Below are 15,320 nucleotides of genomic sequence, written 5' to 3'. Positions count from 1 at the left end.
CTGTATGATTCTTTTTCCATCCGTAAGAGTGATACACGAAATTTAATTGAAAAGTAACTACTAAACTAAAACGCTAACGCTAACTTTTTAACAAATAACGTAATTCACAGTCTATGAAAAGATATTTACACGAGTCAATGATACTTTCGAACGAATAAAAAGAATAAGATTTAAAGATGGCTGAAGACACGAGTCACAACTATCTTGTTTTATGCTTTTCACTTACAAGAATAAACTGTAAAACGCCTTTATGGAGCATTGATAATAAAACACCGTAAGAAGATAAACGTAAAAAATCTTGCACAATTAACACACCTAGGCCTACTAATATGATTCGTAAAACCCGTGAGCGTGCGTAATATCGTTACGATGAACTTTTTACGTTTATATACCATACACCGACAGAAGACCGTCTTATTTGTTAATATTAAACTTTGAGGTTTTTATTTTATCGACCCTAAAAACATATACATATTTAGAAACTTATCGAACAATATGTAGCAATAATAACATAAAACGAATAATAATATTGAAAAAAACTGAAAGGAATAATCAAACGTAATTATTTTGATGCCATTTGTTTTGTAAAAAGATTTTCTATTTTTCTATATGGATTCACTGTTCTCGCAAAAACGTTGTGCTTCGTAATCTGAAAAAAAAAAAATTACTGTTGATCGTTATCGAGAAGCTTATTGTTTTCTACTCGAAAAAGATGTTAAAAAGTAACTCTGAGAACCATCCTCTACGGGGTACCATTTTTTAATGGCACGTTAAAGCGAAATGAAGAAGAAAAATGGAGAAACAGGTTCTACGTCCATCCTCAAAATCTCAATCTCGCAGCTTTAGGCGGACCGCAGAATTGTTTTGAATAGTTTTCGAGAACTGCGATGCACTTGTTACGATTGACGTTGCACGAAGAAAGCCATTGCAAGTGAAACTTTGCCGATTAACGAACAGAAAGATGCACAGCTGTTGCTGGGCGCACTGAAACCAATTCATTATCAATCGAAAATAGTATACAACCGTATTAATTGGGACGAAGATATCCCGCGACATGGTAATCAACAGCACAGACAATTCTTTTTGTATCGTGTATATCTGACGTTGTTAAGTCTCTTAGCGTAAATTATCGGCCAAAAATGCACACACATCGCTACACGATCGCCATCAAGCGAATAAACCTATTTTGTATACACAGGAACAAGTAACCTAATTGCGAGCACACACGTACACACCAGGTACACGATACTTACACATACGTTATAAACATTTCTCGTGATCTCGTCGTTTCTTTGAGACTACCTAGTTTGTTAATCGATTATGAGCATTCCATGTATCGATCGAGTAACGGGAAATAATCAAAAACAAGCGAAACTTACAGTAGCGGACAGAAGAAAGTTGAAGTATGTTGCTGTATGCACGTATTAGGAGCCTTTGTGTTAGATATTTTCCACTACACTGTTTGCTGACAGTCGCGTCTTATATATTTATTCGTTTCTTTCGTCGAATTCAGTTCTCTTTTGTAAAATTATCCTATTTTTTTCTACCACTTGTATTTAAACTTGCTTTTGTCCGCTGTCGTACGCGGGAGCAGGCTACACTGAAAAATCATATATACAACATTAATACATACATGAAACTATATAAAGTATTTACACGATACTTATATACCTATATACATATGAAGAACACGCGAGTACACGCGTACATTTTCGTGCGTGCACACATATGCATATGTGTGTGTGCGTGCAGATGTGCGTAGGTGTTTTTGTATATATATTACATTGTGCGCATACACACGCGTGCGCGTGCACATATATACACGTATACACGTACATGTAATACATATATGAAAATATATGTAACGTATATTCAATAGTATCAAAAACAAATGCAGGAGTAGAGTATAAGTTGATCGTGACTACTTCAAGGAATCAAATTTGAATTATGACTATAAACGGGAATAGGGGATTGAGACGGGCAAAGGGGATGAAGATAGAACACATAGAGAAAGGCGAAAACCAAGGCCCACTGTCCACGAAGCGTCGCTTCGTAGAAACCTAACCGTAGTTTATTAGACGCGACGATACGTCTACGCCTTGTTTAGTCTACGAAGCGAACAACAAGCAGGCAGATTACCCCTACTCCCATTGCCACTCTCGATACAATCGTAAAGGTTAGGTCGCGTATTGACCGAAAAATCACGTAAACAGTGACAGGTGGCAATGGCAGGTACGATTAAAAAAACCGTCTGGTAGCTCTGTCAGCAAGGTACATTTTCCATACACATGAAAGCGTACTTACTGTTAAAGCGCCTGTATACGTTGAAACATGTTGCGATGCACGCATCCAGCGTTACCAGATTGAGAGAATTAAGGGAAAAGTTCCCGCTGTTAGTGGACTCGTGACGTTATGAGCCATACTATAGACAACGTCCCAGATGAAGCTCATGTCATGTGGCACAAACGACGTACTGTAGAGTGGCAGTGGGAAGTAACGCGACGTCGTGTATTCCCTCAATTGAGGGAATCGTCTGGCATCGACGCTTAGGTTTCATGATATTAGGTTACAATGTATGTAGTTCGGTATCCCGTCTTAGTTGGTGAGCAAGGCCTGATGGGGAGGCAGGTTCCAACGCGTAGAGGATGGCACCGATACCGAATGTAGCTTACAGTAGAGTCTCCAATAGACGTTGAAAAGCAGAGCTGTCCGTAAGCAAATAATTTCTATAGTCGCTCGATTCATACGTTGCTAATGCTTTTAATAACGTGGACTCAGAATCTGTTTCTCTCGATTAACCACCTTTCTACCCATTTCTTTTTAGTCTTTAATTCTTTATCTTTTGCTGGCAAAACTGATGCAACAGTGATTAATCGAACTTGTACATCTGTAATCTTTGATCGCTTTATTTCTGTTGCGTTTCTCACAAGAATACTTTATTGGCTGACCGCTTAAAAGTAACTGTCTAACGAGTTCACTAGCGCGTAAGTGTACTGTTTATTGCTGGATGGCGTTATTGTCTGTATCCCAACGTTTTTTATAATTAACATACCTCCTATTATCGATAATAATACCGGACGTTGAAAAACAATCAGGCATTTTGACTCGCGTGTTTCAACGTTACCATCACGCCATAAATTGTGGAAAATCGGTAACGCGATGGTAAACTGAAACTGGTGCAAATTTCATGATACCTAGATGTCGCCAGTGTCGGTGCATGCGTCGCAACATGTTTCAACGTGTATAGAGGCCTTTAGCCTATGCAGCGACGTTTTGTGGACTGGAGGCCTAAGAAATCATAGGAGGAAAAAGAGATAGATAGTGTAAGGTTGCGAAAACGCAAAGAGATGAGCAAGTTACGAGTAATATAATAATAACGACGATATTGTAAACGATTAAGAGAGAGTCAAAGTGGTATGGACGGATGCGCGATTTCAGCCGTTAAAACGAATCGACTTTTACAAAATTCTCAGAACAAACGAATAAGATTTGGGTAAATATGGGTAAGTGAAAAATACAAAACTTTTCTTCTACATCGTAGACGAGTGAAAATTTTCCAGTGACCTATGCACTTTACATTCGCGCATCCACGAAACGTTTACCCCTTTGAACGCAAATTCACGTTTGTTTGGTTTTTATTGTCAGAAGTTTCTATTTTTTCATACTATGGTAAGGAACGATAATATTTACTATTAAATATGTATGTACGTGTGAGTATGTGAGCAATATGCAGGAGCTGCACAAGAATGAGAAATGGCGAGAAAGAGTCCGAAAGGGGCAAGGATAAGAAAAGAAGGGAGATGGAAAGAGTGAATTAAGACGAAAAGGAGGAGGAAAAGTATTGGAGTTAATGATGAAGTTTAACGACTATTGAATGAATTGTTTGCTATCTTGTCCGCATGTTAAATGCTGTTGGTAATATCGATAGATATTAATTAATATTATCAATTAGTAGATTGCGGATTTTTATGCATTTGAAGATACAAAAGTACCCAGAATTCATATAAAACACAAATATTCAAAATATAGTATTCGTTATAATATTCAGTAGGTGAAATAGGTCTCTGCTTAGATTCCGTTCCTTTTATTTGTGTCTATAAAAATATGAATTTGCATAAAAATTCGCGGTCTGTTAATTAATAACACTCGATGGAACGAGGAAAAAACTCGAAGAAAGGGAGAACAGAATATGCACTAAATTGGCATTAAATTGCAAGCCTATAGAATGGGTTGCATATGTACGAAGGACAAACGAAATGTAAGAGGAAAGAATAGGAATGAATGGAAGAGTGAAAGAGAGAGAGAGAGAGAGAGAGAGAGAGAGAAGGAAAGGATGCAAGTGTGGAAAGAAAGAGGGAGAGAAAGAGAGAGAGAGAGAGAGAGCGAACGAAAGGGAAACAATTTTTTTCTTGTTATAAACTAAGTGTGCCTAGTCAATAGAATATATTCGGTCAATTTTAATATTATATATATTATATATATTATATATTATTACGATTATATTATTTAAACTTGATACCGTAATATAATGTGAAACCTATCGGACATGAAAAAATAATGATACGACAATGATTGTGCTGTGTTGTACTACGAAATGTTGGCCTGTGACTATATTTGTAGCTATTATACGTATGTACACGCATAAAAAAATAGATATCACGCGTACGTGCATATATATATATAATATGTATATGTTTATATACATGTACGTAAGTTGTGCAACCTTTTTGTGCCGTCGCGAAATATTCCAATGAAAGACTGTCAAAAATCATGAAAACGCTAAACGTTTGTTTGAACTACAATTAACTTTGATATTGGGAAATTAATGAAATCAAAAGTTAAAATTACTATTCAGTAATTTTTTTAATTAAGAAATATATTTTCTTATTTCAGATTCCAGCTTACAGGTTATATTCTGTTTAACGACGATAAAATAACATAGGATAACTGTAAAAGTAAACGTTACAATTGAAATCTATTGGAAACAGATCAACGATTTGGCGATTTAATGATTTTCTGATTCCTGACCGGCAACTTCAGCTGCAACTATTTATATTTCACCGTGAATTCGCTTGTGAATAGAAATTTGGCATGACGAATTTTGGATACGAACGAGGAAACCAATTGTAAAGACTTCCTTTCGTTTCTACTGATACTTTTAAGGGTAATCGTTTAAAATCGGATCAAAAGTGGATTTTTACGCTTTTTGTTTCGATTATGGGAAATTCTAGTCTGTAATTTTGCTAATTTGTTTAGTTCGATAAGACTCGCAAATTCTTTATAATAATCTTGCTATCGGTAATAGTTTCTTTATGAAGAATAAAAAGGTTAAAAAAAAAGATCACGTTGATAGGTTCATTTTTTATACTTACCATGATTCCAACGTTCTTATTCCAGTAACTTTCAATTCGTGGAATTGTTTTCGTCTCTTGTGCCAGAATCGTTAATAAAAATTGGAAAATAGCAAAATGTAAGAGCGAAACGTAAATGAAATGTTTCAACTTTCATTTTTGTTTTAAAGGGAAACTGGATATTTATGTAGAAAAGGGGATCTCAACTCCAATAACTTTGATCTTGAGATATACATATATTATGAAAGGGAAGATCCTGAGTGACGTGTATTTACTTCGTCCGAGGCGTGGGATGATCGTGGTTTAAAAGTTGTTTTGTAATGTTTTTAATTCCACCACAAAATTTCACACGCATTTACATATATTTTGAGTATACTACATTCTTAAGGAAATGCGAAAACGTTCTTTGGACCCAGATTAAAATGAATACCCGTTTAATCTGCGCAGGAATCATACTGCAGCTTTGCGGACGACAGCAAGACGACACAATATCGAATAGAAGAGGCAATAAAAATTCGAAACGGTGCGTCACAAGAGAACGAATGGAAACGTGAATTTCGGGGAATAACCCTTGAAGACGAATCGTTTCATCAGACGTGTTCTCTTGAAAAATCTATTCGGTAATGCTTTCGTCCTACTTGCGAGAATAGCGACGGAACGAAAAACGCTACTGCGAATATTAAATAACAATATGAAAAAGGAATGTTGATAAAGAAAGTGATGGAAAGATAAAAGATAGCGAGCAAATAGAGAGCAAAGGAGAAGGAGAAAGAGAGAGAGAGAGAGAGAGAAGTTTTAAAAAAATAAAAACGGGAAGAAAAAAAGAGTACACGCTGAGCGAAAATTATTTTTTCTAATAAAAAGTCGTCTCACTCTCCCTCTACCCTGTTGCATGTGAAATTGATATTGTTAACAATTGGCTTTTAAACAATGTTACAGAAAGAAGAAAGATGGCAGATCAACAGAATGAAATGGGGATAAAAGCAGAAAGAACGGATGAACGAATGATGAATATGTATGCGTATGTGTGCAAGCATGTATAAGAATAGAAGAATGAAAGAATGCGAACGAAAGAAAGAAAGACTAATTGGGTCATATCAAGGTTGGTTATGGAGTAAGGAGGCTATTTATTTAAAATGTAACTAAATGGTCTGTTTTAATGTGTCACGGGCTACACGTACTGTACTATAATATCTAACAATAAAGTATTTTGTTTGCTTCAAAAACACCAACCTGTTCTTTTTCATTGGATCATTTCAAGCTTAGAATATCGTATCGTTTCATGCCTTGTTCCAGCGCCTCTTAAACATTTTCCATTCGTGACATTTCCATTTGGACAGCGAAAACATTATGCGGACCCAGTTATAATATTATACATTAAATAAATATACAAACAAAACATTAATTGGTAATAAATCGTGGAGTTTTTATTTTAAACAATTTTTTATTATATTTATGATTTCGTTACTTATTGCCATTTATTAGGAGAAACTCAAAACATATTGACGAGGTAAATGTGCTTGTTTATTTTTCCATAGAGAATTAAATCTCGACTAAATATTTAGTTATGTATAATATATAATAAGTGAAAGAATTATTGATAAAAAGTAAAGAAGGTGAGCATTTTAAAGATTTGACACCTGTTATTATCTTTCTTTTTTAACAGCACTGCATTTATTTTGTTACATCTCTATTTTTTTAAACATAATTTTATATTTTTTTTACACGATTTCTCTATTGCAGGTATTGTGACTATTGCAAGATACTGATTGTAAGTATGGTTGTAACAATAAGATACGTAACTCGTGCGATGTATTAGGAGTACATACATTTTCAATTTATGGAATTAAAATATAAAGAAGTCTAAGCAAATACATTGCGAGTATCAGGAAGACAAAATTATCCATAAAATTAAGTTTTTAATTAAATACTGAAACGAAAAATGAAAAAGTATTAGATATTAAAAGGAGAAAGAGACGAGAATAGAAGAGAAGGAATTAAATTAAAACGTAAGTATAGAATGAATTAATACAATGAATATGTTATAATATTATGTACATTTTTAATGGGTTATTATAACATATACATATCCATACGTATGCGTATTTGTCTTTTTGTTCTTTCATTTACGAATAATTTAAGTCTATGCATAATTTATCAATTTTTCATATAAAATTTTCCCAATATGCGGAAGATTATGACGATTAACGATCGAAGATTAATTATTGAAGACTATTGCAGATTCATAAAATTGAAGATTTTCTGAGGATTAAGCGACCAATTCTCTTCACAAATCAATATATAGTTTTATTGGGAAAGATATTTGTTAATCAGGATATATACAATCCATCGAATTAAGTACATTTTCACAACCATAAAATAGGATTTAATAGGTAAAAAAGCTTTAATATAAAATTTGTACATATTCATTCATATATCTAGAAAGTGGTTAAAATGCACAAAGACACGATGGCAAAATATAAAAATAAATCTTTTTGGTTTCACATTTCATATAAGGAAAGAAATGCATAGGTCCAGTCAGTGTTGCTTTTGAATCTTATAGCGCATTTTTTTTTCTAAAGAACCTTTGTTCCCACAATTTAGTACAATATACAATAAGAAATTGTTTTTTTCTGCTACATGATATAATTTAATCTAGACCGGTGAAAAGAAAGTTCACAAGATTACGCGCAAATAATGGTATAGATAGACGATAAGAGATAACGCTTCCACAGCTTTCTTTAGCTTTTGAAGTATCTTCCCTTTCGTTTCGACGTTCGTATCATTATACACAAAATATTAACGTGTATAACAGTAGCTTTGTACTAAAGTAGTAGGAAAATAATATGTAAGTATAGAAAGGATAAAATATAATGGTAATGGGCGCACGCAAAAAGTTCGTATAGTAGAACATTTGGATAATAGATGTTGGAAGTGAATCTTGAAAGAAATGGTAATAATATTGTACGCGAAGTATATAATGACAAGTTAATCTCAATTAAATCGTACGTCAAGAAGTTAAGCTCGTATGAAAAGAGCGCTCGAGTTTGATTTTGATTTGTGATTTGCTCTGAGAGATAATTGATAATAAAGCATCGATTTAATCTACTGTTATACACGTTCGGTTAGCTAGGCTTAAAACTTTTAATTAACGTATGATAATGCTTTAGGATCGGCATATTGAACCACTAAATTGTGAAAGATTTTGCGCGATTGTTTAATCGACCCTTTCATACCTCTGCAATTTGATAAACTCGTCATCTTCTCGCTTATACCACTACTAGTTTTATAATATCGATTATTATATAAATTAAATTTTTACTAAAAAAAATGTGGTTAACGTGCAGATTATTTTCCTATCCCCAATTTCTATTACAGGTTCTTGCGATCTTAATTATATGTAGATATGGACTTGGGCTGCGTTACCTTCCACGTCGATGTTGTTCAAAATATTTCATACTTCTTACATCACGTGTGAAATTCTTCATTTTCGACCTGTGCAAAAATAATCTTGTACTATAATTTTCCGTATTTTTATTAGTATTCCGCTATTGTTTACTTTACTCGTGTTTCTCATATAATATGCGAAATTTTGTAAAATATACGAAACTACGATAACATTTCATTGCGCAATAAAAGTATTTCAAACTCTACAATGTTTCCGCAAAATTATCGTTTAAAGTTTATCCACGAACAACTTTCTGTAGAAATATCTTTCAGTAGGAAAATGATTTCTCCTTTCTTTACGATTCAATTGTTATTGCTAGTTTATAAACTTGATAACAACTACTCTTAACTTTCTTTCTTTAAAAAAGGAAAATGAAAACTTTCTAAAGAGGTGATTTTTATTAATCTATACTTATACATACAACGAATAAAATGCCGCTGTACATGTTTACTTTTATATGAAATTATGCGTCTGTGTATGTTATATATCCAGTAAAGCATATTCCCTAATAAAAGTTTCTACTAAAAATTCGAACAATCGATAACTCCTTTGTTGCTAACCAAAATCTATATCTGCGATCATATACAGGGTGTTTCATTTTTAGCGACTCACACAAATATCTCGCAATGTACACATTATTCGAAAAAGTGTTTCAAATAAAACTTACTTTTGTAATGTCACGAATCTTATCTTAGTTGACGTGCCTCTGAGATTTCAAGGTGAACTTCGTTTTCTTTTTTTAAATGGAACTATATATCTTTCCACACATCGTTCGATGCAATTTGTTAATTCTCTGCGAGAAAGTATTAACGTACTTGGGTCAAAATGTGATTAGTTAAAAAAAGATATTTTAACTTTGATTTTGTAAAACTCGATATGAGAAAGGAAAGTATAAAGAAAGAGTAATCAGACACATTCGAGCTACTTAACTTCTTCGTACATGGAAACAAGATGATTTTGAACAATTTGTGTAAACCAGTATGAATCAGTGTAGAAAATAATTTGAAATAAATGATTATCATCGAATAGCTTGAATGCATCTGATTACTCGTATTTTATACTACTTTCCCCTTTATACCTTGAAAAGGAAGACGAATCGACCCATGGAATATATAAGATCTTTTACTCAAAATGACCTCCCAAACATTTTGACAAGGTTCACCGGTTGAGATTTGGAACAGCCTGTACATGATACATCTGAACTCGAAAAATATTGGTTCTGCAAATGCATATACATGTATTAGCATATATAACATGTAAAGTAAAGAGTTTGAAATTAATAAAAGATACATAACAAATAAATAAATATTTATATTCTTATTCTTATATTTCTTATATGTATTTCTGATAGATACAATTGTCCAATTAATTACATACGATCCATCGATGAAATACATATAAAATAACTTTTTAAATTCTCTCGTTTGATATTACAATTTCCTTCCTCCCACCATCTTACACTTCTTTCCTTTTTCAATCCTCTCATGGATATCTTATATCCTCGACCAGCGCTCATCCTCCTCTCTCATAGCTTTTATAATCTCTGGTTTCTCTCCCACCACATCGCTCTCTGTTACCCCCTATCTATTTTTTTCTATCTTGTCTCTCCCCTTCCCTACGCCTCTCCTTTCCGTTCTTTATGTCTACAACGCTCCGTTCCTTTTTACGTATAACCTGTCTTCGTCGCTCCTCATTTCCCCTATTTCACCATAAAATACACCCTCGAAGAGCCGACATTGCAGAGTTGAACGTCGACATAGGGGAGTCCCGGCTTCCCTACTGTTCCTCGTCTCTCGTCGTTTCTCCTCGTCTCCCCTTCCGCTCACCCTTTCTCCCTCTCTCCTGGCTGGCCTCTTCTCTCCTACTCTGATATTAATTTCTCTCTCGCTTCGGCAATGTCTCTGGCCACGATTCCACCCCTCGCAAAGCGACGCGATCGATGGAGCGTCGCCCGCGGTGAGTAACCCGTCGACGGGTTCTCCTGCTTGCCGAGTAACACGCGCATGTATTCAGTCGAGGCAGACGTATACGTATACTATAACACAAGCAAAGGTATCAGGCTTCAAAGGGCGAGAAACGAGCGAAAGTAAAAAGAAAAAGAAGAAGGCGTTACCAATGGAATCACTTACCAATTTTATCAGTCAAATTGTGGAATATCGTAGTCGCGCGTTCGGCAATGTACAGTTACTCGCAGTAATGTTTGGACATAGTACTGTCGCTGTACTTATTATTTTGCGTAAGAAAACATGATTTGTATCGTGTTGTTTATTCTACGAGAATACGAACCATTTGTCGTAGCTTGAAAATATCCTAGATATGAAAATTTCTTCCTAAGGGTGCCCTCGGACAATCAATAATATCGCCAATATATCAAAGTTCTCAGTGAAAATAAGGTTTGTCAATAAATATTGACAATCCATATTGATCCTTTTAATTGAGAATCTTGAAATATTGACAATATACTTGGTGGTCTGGCGCTCTAAGGAGGGCACTGCAAGATCCACTGTCCACGAAGCTTCGTTCCATAAAAGCCTAAGCATAGTCTATTAGACATGACGATATTCAGTCTACGAAACGTACAGCAAGGTACATTTTACCTCGTTATTAGACTACGGATTTTTTATGCAATTGTGAGAAATTTGAAGATACAAAAATGCATGGGATGCACATAATACGTAAAAATATATAAGATATTCAATGTACAGTACTTCTTGTAGTACTTAATGGATAAAACAAATCTCTATCTAGATCCTGTATTTTATCGTATTCGTGAAAATGTGAATTTACATCAGAAATCCGTGGTCTGTTCGTTATTCGTTATTAAAACATCGAGCGACGAGTAAAACCTTTTTCACCCTGTATCGCTGCATTCGTTTATAGCTGTAACGTACGCCTCGCTACTGACAATGTTAGCGACAGCCATCGTGATGAAAACATGTAGCGACGAACACCGTTTGCTGCTGTTTCATGGACAGGTGCACATTACTTTACAATAAACACTGCATGGAAGCGTACTTAGTACTTGCTCTTAGCATCAACGCGTCTAGTACGTCTATGAAGCGACTCTTCGTGGACAGTGGGCCTAAAAATAACGTTTAAGTCGATTAAGGAATCTTTAAACACCGTGTTATTTATTCTACGACAATATATACCATTTATCGTGGCTCGAAAATACATAATTAGTTCCTTTCCTAAACGATAATGGTTAATTATACAATAAATTCTTAACAAAAAGAAAAGTTGTCACCTTTGTTTCTTAAATTCGATGCAGTCTATTCCGTTATGCCTTCTAATAATATCTGCTGCATTTAATACTAATAATTGCGCAATTTCAGGATAACTTTCAATCTTTTCTCTATGATGAGATACAAGTTGTCTATTATCGACTAGTATGCATTCCTTTCCGTGATATGTTAAATCTCTTGATGTATTAAAAAAATATTGATGTTAGTTTCTTATGGCGTCGATTATACAAAAGAATTGCAGAAAATAAATCTGTTTCACGGTTCAAATGATTTCTAAGAATTTCTAGATTGCATAATGTAAACAGGTGTCAGAATATTAGCGTGACGTAAAAGTTAGATAAGTTTTTCGTTAAAAATCTACTGTACTGTTAAATGTCATTGTTAAGAAGAAATTGTTTACGTATTTTCAAGATACGATATTTAAGTCATCTTCTCTTATACAATGCAACAAATACATAGATAACATCGTACATACGTATATTGCAAGAAAATGATTCTCAAAATTTTGACGAGAAGAATTTATCTAACATTAGTTGCCTCACGTTTCATATTTGGCAGTTGTCTCATGTTTGTTTTAAAAATCTTATATATAATCGTTACAGTTGAACTTTGTAACAGCTACATCAAACGAGGCGTTGGATAAAAATTAGAATTACGTAAATCGTCGTAATTAATTGGTGCACGTAATTAGCATTACGTTTAATTATATTTATGAATTTAATGACATTACGTGGTAATGACAAAATCCGCAATCACTTAGTTGCCAGCCCAATAATACATTAAAATTTAGAAATATAAATGATTTAATAAATTTAAAACAATATTATCAATTATAAGATAATGACAAAGATCAATAAAGTTTCCTTAATTATTTCAAACCAATAGTTTCAATTTTATCCATCACTACCTTTATATTTACATAATGTTTAAAATTTACTTCATTTTATTTGAATGCATGAGAATGTTACTATTATTTTGAATGTAAATAATCGTATATAATGAATTCTTTGTACAAACACGGAATTTTCAAAAAATTGAAAGATAAAGATATTAGTTCTCTAGATTTCTCAATTTCTATTTTAACCACGTGGATAACCCCAATTTTAATACAACATAAACATCGTACCTGGTTATAACTGAAAAAATATTATGAATGATTCTATATTCATTTCAACATTGATATTACAAGTTTAATAAATACGAATCATAATTATTTCATTCACTTAGGTATAAATTTCCTTTTTGGCGTAATCTTTGTACTAATTATTAATTCCGATTGGTTCAAACAAAATTTAATTCGTCACTTGATTTTAAAATAAACAAAATTTAATGTAAAGTCGTTCCAAAATGTTAAATACAACATTTTAAATCTTCTTCTTCATAATAAATCCTAATTATCAATTTTTCTTCATTTATAAAAGAAGTAACATTTCTTACTACAAAATCTAGAGAGATAATAAACAGATAACTTCAGGCGTAAAGTGACGTAAGTAACTAGAATAACTAGAATAGTATGTTACAAGCACAATAGTATGTTACAAGCATGCTACAAGTTTAAGACGAACAATTTATATTACCTGATATTACTAATGTAATGAGAAAGAAAATTTTCAAAATGTCAGCAACAATGAGAGCAGCGCTTCTCCAACGATGGAGTGAGTAGCTCTTTTATGCTACAATTACATTAATATTCGGATATTATCTCTTTATTTGTTACTTCGTATTAGAGAGGATGGTCTAATGTCTTGTTGCTTATTCTACAAGAATATATACCATTTATAGTAGCTTGAAAATACGTAAACCATTTCTTACTAAAAATAATATTGAATAGTACAGTAGGTCTTTAATGAAAAATTGTCTTACTTTCACATCATACTAACATTCTGACATTTATTTACATTCTGCAATCTGGTAATTCTTGGAAACAATTTGAATGCAAAATAGATTTATTTTGTATAATTGTTTTGTATAATGAACGCCAGGAAAAATTAATATCAATATTTTTTAATATATCAGAAGACTTAACATGTCATGAAAAGGAAAGAATAGTAAGTGATAAAAGATAACTTGTAACTTATTATAGAGAAATGAATAAAAGTTATGCAGAAGTTGCACAATTATTAGTATTAATTGCAGCAGATATTAGAAGACATAAAGACCAAGACTGCATTGAATTTAAGGAACAAAGAGGACAACCTCTTTTTTGTCAAAAGTCTATTGTATAATTATATGTTATTGTTTAGAAAGAATTGTGAATATATTTTGAAGATATAGTAACTGGTACATATTTTCATAGAATAAACAACATGATTTTTAAAAGAAACAAATGCTGAAATTAGTACTGTGTCTGAATATTACCACGAGTAATTGTTTATGAGAAAGAAATTTCAGGAAAACAAGATTGCTTTAATTGAAATAAACCTTTATTTGCAGAGAACTATTGGACGAGTATTTATATGGATTATAAAGAAACAGCATTGGATATTGCTAAAAGTTTAAAAGAACATCCTATTAAAGCATCTATTTATTTTTCTCGTGCGTACATTTATGTTTCATTAACGAACAATAATAATTTTAACAATATTGGCTAAGCACAAAAAGTTATTAGTGTATATTTTTGTTCTAGAGACTAGTAAAAGATTAAAGTATAAAATAAATATAAAGGATAAAAATTTTTAATATATGTTTATATTAAAAACTTTATTTAATTAGTTTTAGGATCCTATGTATATCTACGCAGGCATAATCCAGATGAGCGTTCCTTCAAAGAACATTTATTAGAAAATACTATAAAAGTAATGCAAGTGGGAGAAGCTATACGTAATCCAAAGTCTGAACAATATCTACAATGGTTAAGCCAATCTTACAATGAAGGAATTGTGCGGCGGCTGGATTTAGGTATAGTTAGTTTAATCTGGTTAGATAACTATGACAAAATGTGTTCCTTGTACAAAGTTGCTTGTCCTTACTTAAAAACACAATATCTAACCTTTTATCAAAGAGTAGTAGATATTGGATTTTTAGATAAATGGTGGATCTTAGAGAATAAAATGAAAGATTACGATGTAAATGAAGCACAATTTAGTGATGTAAAATATAAATAAACATAAAAATGAAAAAAAGTTATTTATTTTATGAAAAAATAAAAATACGAATTTACAATAACAAACAATCCAACAGTACAACAATATAGCATCTTACTATTATTTGTTTCTGCATTTAATAACATAAATTTAAGTAATTTATTTTTATCTTACTCTCTTAAAACCAGAAAAC

At 32.7% G+C, this 15,320-nt stretch overlaps 1 protein-coding gene and 1 long non-coding RNA gene across 4 annotated transcripts; one reads left to right on the top strand and one right to left on the bottom strand.

Annotated features, from left to right (window-relative positions):
* Positions 1-4,288: 4,288 nt before the first annotated feature.
* Positions 4,289-13,494, bottom strand: LOC126866882 (uncharacterized). Of its 3 annotated transcripts, XR_007690065.1 has the most exons (7): positions 13,171-13,493; positions 12,047-12,220; positions 10,929-11,881; positions 10,177-10,834; positions 9,878-10,018; positions 9,467-9,592; positions 4,289-8,846 (listed from the first exon to the last, which is right to left on the bottom strand). It is a non-coding gene; the product is annotated as an uncharacterized LOC126866882 (long non-coding RNA). The 3 variants fall into 3 exon arrangements; XR_007690064.1 differs by having other exon boundaries at positions 10,929-12,220; positions 13,171-13,494; XR_007690066.1 differs by lacking the exon at positions 12,047-12,220 and having other exon boundaries at positions 13,171-13,491.
* A 39-nt stretch (positions 13,495-13,533) lies between these two features.
* On the top strand, positions 13,534-15,167 carry LOC126866880 (mitochondrial import inner membrane translocase subunit Tim29). Its single transcript, XM_050620874.1, has 3 exons — positions 13,534-13,699; positions 14,478-14,579; positions 14,757-15,167. The coding sequence occupies exons 1-3, from the start codon at positions 13,639-13,641 to the stop codon at positions 15,146-15,148; spliced, it is 555 nt and encodes a 184-aa protein (XP_050476831.1). The 5' UTR covers positions 13,534-13,638; the 3' UTR covers positions 15,149-15,167.
* The last annotated feature ends 153 nt before the right edge of the window (positions 15,168-15,320 follow it).

The sequence above is a fragment of the Bombus huntii genome, chromosome 6, assembly GCF_024542735.1.
Source record: "Bombus huntii isolate Logan2020A chromosome 6, iyBomHunt1.1, whole genome shotgun sequence".
NCBI classification, from domain to species: domain Eukaryota; kingdom Metazoa; phylum Arthropoda; class Insecta; order Hymenoptera; family Apidae; genus Bombus; species Bombus huntii.
This window is presented reverse-complemented; position numbering and strand designations above follow the sequence as displayed.